Genomic DNA, 9,945 nt, shown 5'->3' on the forward strand with positions numbered 1-9,945 from the left:
TCTGCTCTCCTGAAATCCAGGCTTGAGGTCCTGCCTTTTGTTCTGTTTCCTCCTCTCCAGATTTTCAGCTCTACCACCCACATGCTCCATCCACACACCTTTGGAAAACCACTCTCCCCCTGCCCTGGGCAGCCTGTTCCAGTGCCCGAGCAACCTTTCCATGGAGAAATTTTCCCCATATCCAGTCTAAACGTGCCCTGGCACAGCTTGAGGCCATTTCCTCTTGTGCTGTCATATATCAGGTGGGAGAAGGGCCCAACACCCCCCTGGCTCCACCCTCCCGTCTGAGAGTTGTCAGGACTCATCTTGGTTTGTCCACTTCATTTGGCATTTAAGCTCTTGACTAACTCCAGATCCACACCAAGACACACAACTCCACGCATTCCTGCCCCTCTTCCTTGCTTGACTTACATGGCAGAGCCTTTCTTCCTAAATTTGGGGGGGAAAAAGGGCTTAATTTCATGTTTGAACCGCTGCTCTTCGAAGAGCAAGTAGCTCCTCCTGCATGTGCTCAATAACCAGGTTTTGATTTAGCTTTATTAGATTTAAAATCAATATTGCCTTCCATCCCAGTGACCTAATCCTCATTAAACCTTGCCCTGACAGCTTTCAAAGTGCAGCACTTTCTTTATAAGCCTGTGAAACAGGGGCAGCCTGAGAGAGGGGAAATGGATTGGTTTTCCTCTGCCAGAGTTAAAAACAGGTCACATTTTGGTTTTTTTTTATTCCAAATAAAACTTATAAGCAGTCTGAGGTGGAGAACTGTGAATTTTATCTTGCCAATGAACTTATAAAGAGTCTGAGTGAATTATAGTGAAAATTAAATTGTTCCTTTCAGTTTAGGAGCTGCTTCTGGAGAAGTTTACTGTGTCTAGTTAGAAAGGTCTGGTTAGAACCAGGGGTTCGCTCTAAGCTGGATGTCCTGAGCTTCCTCTTAACCAGCTCCGTGACAGTGCAAGTTCTCAAGGAATCTTTATTCCAGCCTTACAGATAAAATTCAGGGGGTGATTCGAGGTGATGTTGAGCAAACAAGCAGCAAAAACCCTCTTAGAGGGGTTTGTGTCTCTTGTATTCTTTCAGGATTTAATTGCCAAACATCTTGATGGTTGTTATGAGTGGACGTGAATGGAGTGGGCACAAGAGGCTCTTATTTCTTCAGAGGGAAAACTAAGTGGAAAATAAGGGGAGTGTCATTACCTGGGACATGGAATTTCAGAGCTCTTAATGCCAAGGTTGCCCTGACCTTTCCCTGGAGCGCTCGTTTCGTAAGACAAAGGCCATAATTCACAATTGCTCTTTTCAGGAGGCTGGAGAACAGAATGAACTTTACCTGAGACGAGTTAAGGGTTTATTTCTTGGTTCGTGTGCTTTCAGATTATATCCAAACCCAACGAGCCAGCCCGGCAGCATGAGAGCCACCCCGAGGAGACGGAGGAGGAGCTGCGGGAACACCAGGCCCTCCTGGAGGAGCCCTACGGCGACCGGGCCGCGGGCCAGAAGGAGGCCCCGGGACTGGCCAACGTGGTGCAGGTGAAGCAGGAACCCATCGAGAGCGATGAGGAGGAGGCAGAGCCTCAGCAGGAGCTGGAGCCCGGGCAGAGACAGGCGGAGCAGGAGCTGCTCTTCCGTCAGGTGAGCGCCCAAAACAGCGCCCTGGCACTTGGGCCCTTGTAGGACACTGGTTGGGTCTTGGTGGTCACCTTGTGCTGCTCTAAGGGGAACCAGCTCGTGGCTGTGTATAGAATCCTGAGGTAAAATCAGGTGATTCCTTCCCTGGAATCAGCTCACAAGTCTCCCAGGGAGGAGAATCTGGATAATATGGAACACACAGTGTGTTTACAGCCACTGAGTCTCTTCTGGGGTTGTTTCTTTGGGAAGACAAAGTGTATCTTAGCATTTCTGAATGGCTTTCAGTAGAAATGGAATCCTGCTAGCAGAGGATTTTATTTTGGTTTTATGTTGTAAAGCAAACTAGAGAAGGCCTGGGTAAAAGAGCAGGGGATGATGTGCAATGGAGGGTGTTCCTTCTGCAGAATTAGAGATCCTGGAGCCTCCAGCCAGGCTCCCTTTTGAGGGCAAGCACTGGAGGCCTGTGGATTGCAGGTGATAAATCTGATCACAAGGTACAAGCTGATCGATGTCCCACAAGAATGTCACTGGAATGTTGCTCAGGGACTACATTTGCCCAGAAAAGCTGTGGCCGCCCTGTCCCTGGAAGTGTCCAAGGCCAGGTTGGACGGCGCTTGGAGCAACCTGGGCTAGTGGAAGGTGTCCCTGCCCATGGCAGGGGGTGGCACTGGATGAGCTTTAAGGTCCCTTCCAGCCCAAACCATTCTGGGATTCTGTAATTCTGTGTTGCTAATGATGGACCACAGTGATCCCATTCCTCTGAAAGGGCAGCCTTAATCCTGAATCCATGAGTGCACCTGAGGAGTCTTTCAAATAGTCTTTGCCTCAAAGAGAGAGGGAATAAACAGAAGAAAGGGGTGTGAGTGTGGAAGGCTGGAACAGCTCCCTCCTGCCCGGGAGCCTGTCCAGCTGATGGTGTGGCTGTGCAGAGAACCAGCTTGGTTGGAAGCTCCCACTCCAGCCTGGGATCTGGTTGAACTGGATTCAGTCCATGATCTGGAGCACTGCACTGTTAAACAGCCCAATGCAGTGGGGTGGGAGCACAGGGTGGGGAAGATAAGGCCAGTTCTGGGGGAGGAAGGAGCTGCCTGTGCTGGTGCCCTCTCAGGTGCCCCAGGCCCAGGACTGGGGTTCCACGTGCTGTTCTTACCTGGCTTGGCTCTAGAAATGTCCACATCTTCATTTGCTCCGTGCAAGGGAAAGGAATCCAAACCTCCAAACCTTAAAAACCCTAAAAGACCCTTTTAGGAAGGCACTTTCAGCAACTCCCTGCTTCTCTTCCCCACAGCAAGCCCTTCTCCTGGAGCAGCAGCGGATCCACCAGCTGAGGAACTACCAGGCGTCGCTGGAGGCGGCCGGAATGCCCGTGTCCTTCGGGGGACACCGGCCCCTGTCCCGGGCACAGTCCTCTCCAGCCTCAGCCACCTTCCCAATGTCTGTGCAGGAGCCCCCCACTAAGCCAAGGTTCACAACAGGTGAGGCTTTGGGGGGCTGCTTGGGCTGGGGGGACTGGTTTGCCTTAGGCTGAGCTTTGTTTACAAGGGTGTGGAATGGCAGGACAAGAGGGAATGTCTTTACACCGAGAGGAGGGTTAAATGGGATGTTAGGAAGGAATCGTTCCCTGTGAGGCCCTGACACAGGTTGCCCAGAGAAGCTGTGGCTGCCCCATCCCTGGAAGTGTCCAAGGCCAGGTTGGAGCAACCTGGACTAGTGGAAGGTGTCCCTGCCCATGGCAGGGGGGGTGGAACTGGATGATCTTAAAGGTCCCTTCCAACCCACTCTGGAATTTTATGATCCAAGATTAAAAACAGAATAATTCTCCCTGAATCCTGAAAACCAACTTTCCACTCCCCCTCCAGATCCTTCCTGTCTCTTCAGTGCCCTTAGCAACAGCTGAAAGGGAATTTTCTGTGCAACTCTCCAAGCCCTGTGTTGGGTGATGAGGGATATTTTGGAGTCCGCCTTCTTCCCCAAATGTCAGGCTGTATTTTGTGAATGAACAATTTGCAACGTGCCGAGTGCCTTGGGAAAAGGGAAGGAGGGGAGTAAATCCCAGAACATCCAAATGGGAGTGACTCGTGATTTTGTTTGCCTTTCCCTCATGCCTTTATTCCGTTTTTAACCCACACTTCTTGCATCACTCGGTGCTGTGAGTCGGGTTTATTTTCAGGCCCTGGTGGTGTAGTAATAGATAATGTTCAGGATGACTTTTCCTCAGCTGCAAGGTGGGAAGTGTGTGCTGTCAGTCCTGTGAAAACCCAAGAAATGGCTCATTTTGACAAATCAGCCCTTTAATATCTAATTTGTTGTTAATACTGAACCTTTGAATTGCAGCAAAACTGCATTTCCAGTTCTGGCCAGATGAAGAGATTTTGGCTTCTGCCAGGGATGCAACGAGTAGTCCCCTGGCTCGGGGTCAGAGCACATAAAACTTGAGCTTCTAACATGCTTAACCCCAAACCTTGGAGCTTTAAAAATGAGGAAACCTGGCCCTGCTTGAAGAGATTATTCACCCCTTCCCTCCTCCTCCCCTCGTAGTGAAGTTGCCTTGTCAGTCACCTACAAGACTCTGAACATACAACAACATTTCCTACCCCAGGCTGTGCATTTGGCTCAGATTTGAGCCTCTAAATTTCATTTCAAATCACAGGGAACAGGAAGAATGGAAATCTGAGGATGGGGCTGCTTGGAAAAGGTGCTGCTCCAGTGTTAGGATTTCTTTTCCTTGGAGGCAGGGTTTAAAACAATTAAAAAAAGCTGGAATATCACATTGATTTTATTTAGCACTGCACAGTGTGATGATATGAAGGATGCTTAGTGTGGTTCACCTGTAAAATACCCTTTTCATGGCATTTATCCAGGTTAAAACTCCAAGGGCTTAATTTTTCCAATGCTTTCCATCTCTGCATTTACGGAGGAGGGAAAACACAATAAATCACTGTCCAAGGGGGAAGTGTTGGGCATTCCCTGGCACTAATAAAGGTGCAAAGCATAAAGGTGAGACCTCTGTACCAGTCCTATAACTTTGGTCCCTCATAAAAGGTGAAGGACTGGTTTAATTACCCATCACTGCTTAAGGCTGGACTCGATGAGGTCTCCAACCTAGCTGATTCTGTGATTCTGTAACAGAGGCAGGAAGAAAGAGCCCAACTCTAGGGGTGTGGAAGGAAGGAGAAGGAAAGGAATCTCAGCTGCTGAGCACGTGTGTGAGTGAAAGTGCCTCATGTTTTCCTGGAGTTGTGCACGGTGTGTCGGAGATCATGGGTTTGGAGGTGGCTGCTAAAGCTTAATCACTGGGATTGAGCCACTCTTTGAAAGGCAGGAAATTAAAGTCTTGGGTATTTTTCAAAGCGCTCAAGCTCATCAGGCTGCTTTTTCCCTAGGAAAATCCATCTGGTTGATAAGTGGCTGCTTTGGAGACTGATCCTAACGGGCTTATGTGCTTTGGATTGCAGAGGAATGAGGGCTGGCATTGGTGTGATCATGTGGGGAGAGGGCTGGAAGAACCAAACCTCATTAATGGCCCTAAGTAAGCCAACCAGGATCACTCTGCACACCACTGTGGCTCTTAAAAGATCAATTACTGTCCAACAGGCAAAGGAATTGTTCATCCCCTTCATGTTTGGGATATTAGATAGAAATAATACAGTAACCTGAGGTTTTGTCTGAACAGAGTCACTCCAGACAGCTGGAAATTCGGGGGGGTTGGGATATTTTATTTTCCTGTCTCTCTCAGTGACAACACCTGAGACTTCAAAGGTACAGGGGAAAGAACCCGTAATGCAGCTCTCAAACATGATGTCCATTACTCCACATCAAAGTGAAAGCTGTGCCCTTCCTGACTCCTCTGAGCAATCAGTTTGATGTCCCAGAGCATGACATTTAATTTTCCTTCCTCCCAGAAAGCCAGTCCTTGAACTTGCCCTCTCCAGATCAAGCAGCCCCGTGACTTTAATGAATCCCTGTGCCTGCCCTGTTCTACACACTTGAATAAGGATCCTCAGGTTGGGCCATTAATTTGCATAGCTCCAATTATCCAGTCTCTGATCTCCTGTAAAAATGGGTCCACAAATTATTCTGATGTTCTGCATTAAAGGGTTTTTCCTTTCTAATGGAGGCATTTATTCTCTCCTGTGCAGAGCAATATAATTATCTGAACCTCAAATCATATGTTTGTTCTGCCAAGAAAAGCCAGTTGGTTTTGCTTTAGTGCTGACCTTTAAAAATGATTGTTCTTGTGTCTGAACAGAGCCTTGCTTCCAGCACCACTTAATTTAACTTGTAACGGCCAATGGAGTTTTAAGCTTAAATTGCCAAGATTCCCTTCGTGTGTATCTCTGTGTGTGTGTGTGTGTTCAGCTGAGTGTCCCCAACCACAGGAAGGAACTGGGAACAGCTCCTGTCTTTCCAGTGGGTTGGTTTCTAGGAAAGAGGAATGATGAGTGACATGTGATTAGAGCATGGAAGAGCTTCCCTGAGACACTGCTGTTGTCCTGGAACCCTTGGGAAAGGAGAAACTGTTGATCAGCCAGGTTCTGTAAAGGCCAGGTTTATGGTGGGATAGAATCCCAGAATGGTTTGGGCTGGGAGGGACCTCAAAGCTCATCCCATCTCACCCCCTGCCATGGGCAGGGACACCTTCCACCAACCCAGGGTGCTCCAAGCCCCGTCCAACCTGGCCTTGAACACTTCCAGGGATGGGGCAGCCACAGCTTCTCTGTGCCAGGGCCTCCCCACCCTCCCAGGGAAGAATTCCTTCCTAATATCCCATCTAAAAATCTCTTTTAGTTTAAGACCTTGCACTGGTTTAAATAAACTCAGACTGGGGTGGAAGCTTCTCCTCAGGTGAATTCAGGACTTGCCTTGGCCCAGCAGCTGGCTGTGATGTTTGATGCTGTGGATCAAACATGGGAGACCTCAAAAGATCTTTGCAGCAAGCCCTTCTTTCTTAAGTGACCTTTGGCTGACCCAGAGCCAGCCAACTCCCCAGGGCTCTGTTCTTTCCCTGAAACTGAACGTGGGTTGGGTTTTGTGGGCTGTTTTTTCCCTTTGCCCTCCCTCACCTCCAGCAAAGCGAGGAGCTGCCAGGCCCCTGCCCTGAGGCTGGATACCTGAGAGTGTCAGGCTTTGCTGGGGGGGGGGAGAAGCCGCATTTTTGCAGTGGCAGAACATGCCCACACTCAGTCAGGAGGTGGGATTGCAGCTGGAGCCAAGCCTGGCAATCCGCAGGAGCGTTGGGAACGTGCAGGAGCAGGGCCCTCAGCTCCGGGCTGCGTGTCCGGGGCTGTTCCCAGGGTCGGGTTCCTCACAAACCCCTTTTAACTCCCTGCGCTTGCCAATTGTGCCGTTTCTCCAGACTTGAACTGGGAATGGGGAAGCCTGTGTAGGTGTGCTCATCTGGGATTTCGGAGGAGGGATACCAGCCAAAGCACATCCTGGAACACCTGCATCCTGCCTTTAGAGGCTTTGGATTCTCAAGACTTGATTTCACAGAAATCATAGAAAACCTTGGGTGGGAAGGGACCTGAAAGCCCATCTGGTTTTTACTCCCTGGCATGGGCAGGGACACCTTCCACTGGCCCAGGTTGCTTCAACCTGACCTGAAACACTTCCAGGGATCGAAGGACAGCCACAGCTTCTCTGGAAAAATCCATTCCAGTGCCTCACTACCCTCACAGGGAAGGTTCCTCCCCAATATCCCATCTAACCCTGTCCTCTGGCACTGGGAAGCCATTCCCCCTTGTCCTGTCCCTCCGTTCCTTGTCCCCAGTCCCTCTCCAGCTCTCCTGGAGCCCCTTTAGGCCCTGCAAGGGGCTCTCAGCTCTCCCTGGATCCTTCTCTTCTCCAGGGGAACCCCCCCAGCTCTCCCAGCCTGGCTCCAGAGCAGAGGGGCTCCAGCCCTCGGATCAACTTCATACTGTACTTTCAGACAGATATTTCTTGCAAGAAACCTTATTTTTTGAGGAAAAAAACCCAAACCAACCCCTTTTATTCTGCTTTCTGGAGCTTCTGGCTGAAGGGAAGGGTAGATTTGAACATTTGACTGTGTGTCTTTTGCTTGAGCAAAAAAATTACAGGTCATTTGTCCCTGGGACGTGGCTGGGGAGGACCTGCTGTTTTCCTTCAGCAGTACATTGGCTTTGGAATCTCAACTCTCCTTCCAAAAACGGACCCAGGCAACTGTGGAGCATGAATCAAAGTTGTCATGCCATAAATCCTTGGGAAGGAGAGGGGATTTAGCTGCCTTACTCCCGCACTGAGATGAAACAACACTGCTAAATCCTTCATCTCGTGCTGAATAACGATGCCCAAGTGGGTGCTAATGGCCTTAATTAGCATGTTGTCAAATAACGGTGATGCAGCGACTTCAGCACGAACTGTTTTATGAAACACGGTCCTGCCAACGACTTATTCCTTCTGCTTTTCAATCCCAAGCCCTGGAGTCATTTTAGCAGCAAGTAGGAGAGTCCCTCCTCTCCTCAAATGCGGTTCTTTCGCTGGCACGGAAGTGATGCTTTGGGGTGTCACCTCCTGCTGTCACTGTCACACCCTCAGGTGTTGGTGCTGGTTTCTTTGCCACAGCCATTGAGGGTTTCCAGAGGAAGGCACGGTTGCAGGTTTGGTGCTGTCTCAAAGCAGCACCTTGGATTTTCCCTTCTTGGAGCTCCGTGGCTTGGAGCCCAACACCCAGTTTTGCTCTAGAGCTGTTGCATTGAATAGAAAGTACAAACCGTGCTTCTTCCCCCCCCATAAATCTGGCAGATTTGGGTGTTTTGTTTTTTTTTTACTGAGAGCAATTTTGGCCCCTCTGTCCCAGGCCTCGTGTATGACACCTTGATGCTGAAGCACCAGTGTACCTGTGGAAACACCAACAGCCACCCGGAGCACGCGGGGAGGATCCAGAGCATCTGGTCCAGGCTCCAGGAGACGGGGCTGCGGGGCAAGTGTGAGGTAGGAAAAACACGGGAAAACACAGCAAAGGGGGGTGGTTGTTGTTCTTGTTATTGTCATTATGTAATTATATTAATATATTATATGCTATATAATATATAGCTTATTAATTATATTGATATTGATATTACTAATTACTAGTCATTGGTATAATTATATTTATATTGTTGATATTATTAATTACTGTTCATTAATATTAATTACATTACTATATTATATGCAATACTTAAAATATATACAGTGTATATTATAAATATAACATGTAATATAATGTATAGCATATATACTATATATGAGATATATAATGTATAAATATTTTACATTTGTTGTTAAATTATATTACCATATTATATGCTATATAATGCATTGTACAGTGTATTATATAATTATATTAATAGTCTAGTTATTATTAATTAATATTATATTACTATATTAGATATGATATATAAAATACATGATGTGTAGTGTATGTTATAAATATAATATATAATAAAATATATAGAATATATATCATGTATTAAAAATCCATTCTGGTGCCTCACCACCCTCACACGGAAGAATTGATGATATAAATATATCAATGTTATTATTATTATATGCTTTTATTATTAAATTACATTAGATGTTATTATTATTATTATATTGCCATTATGTAATTATATTAATATATTATATGCTATATAATATATAGCATATGAATTGTATTGCTATTATTGCTATTATTAATTACTATTCATAAGTATTAATTATATTACTATATTATATGTGATATTTAAATCTATTATGTACCGTATATAGTATAAATGTAATATTTAATATAATGTATAGGATATATATTTTATATTAAATATAATATATAAATATATTACTTTTATTATTAAATTATATTACTGTATGATATGCTATATCATACATTGCACTATGTATTATAGAATTATATTAATAGTCTTAATTATTTTTAATTAATTATATTACTATATTATATATTATATATAAAATATATGATGTATAGTGTATGTTATTAATGTAATATATCATATAATATATAGAATACATATTCTATATGAAATATAGAAATATGTCAATGTTACTGTTATTAAATTATATGCTGCTATTATTAAATTATATGCTGCTATTATTAGTATTAGTATTAGCATTGTTATTAAGATGGATTCATAGTTGTTAGTTAGAAATACCAATGATGATAAATAGGGCTCTACATGTGTGTTCATCAGTTCAAGCTCTGAGGGACTGGATGTCCCGGGATAAACAGCTGTGGCAGCCCCTGCGCAGGAACATTCCCGAGCTGTCAGCTCAGCCTTCCACGTGGTGGCAGCATTGCCATTCCCTACATTCCCTAACCCC

At 45.9% G+C, this 9,945-nt stretch overlaps 1 protein-coding gene across 6 annotated transcripts in view; it reads left to right on the forward strand.

Annotated features, from left to right (window-relative positions):
* HDAC4 (histone deacetylase 4) overlaps positions 1 to 9,945 on the forward strand; it is a 190,859-nt gene that overhangs the window by 146,664 nt on the left and 34,250 nt on the right. For all 6 annotated transcript variants that reach the window (XM_017835634.1, XM_017835633.1, XM_017835636.1 and 3 more), the window contains 3 exons: positions 1,375 to 1,632; positions 2,918 to 3,104; positions 8,447 to 8,580. In XM_017835634.1, coding sequence (XP_017691123.1) covers positions 1,375 to 1,632; positions 2,918 to 3,104; positions 8,447 to 8,580 — 579 coding nt within the window. The remainder of the gene's footprint in view (positions 1 to 1,374; positions 1,633 to 2,917; positions 3,105 to 8,446; positions 8,581 to 9,945) is intronic.

This window comes from Lepidothrix coronata, unplaced genomic scaffold (genome assembly GCF_001604755.1).
Source record: "Lepidothrix coronata isolate B3197 unplaced genomic scaffold, Lepidothrix_coronata-1.0 Scaffold261, whole genome shotgun sequence".
In the NCBI taxonomy this organism is placed as follows: domain Eukaryota; kingdom Metazoa; phylum Chordata; class Aves; order Passeriformes; family Pipridae; genus Lepidothrix; species Lepidothrix coronata.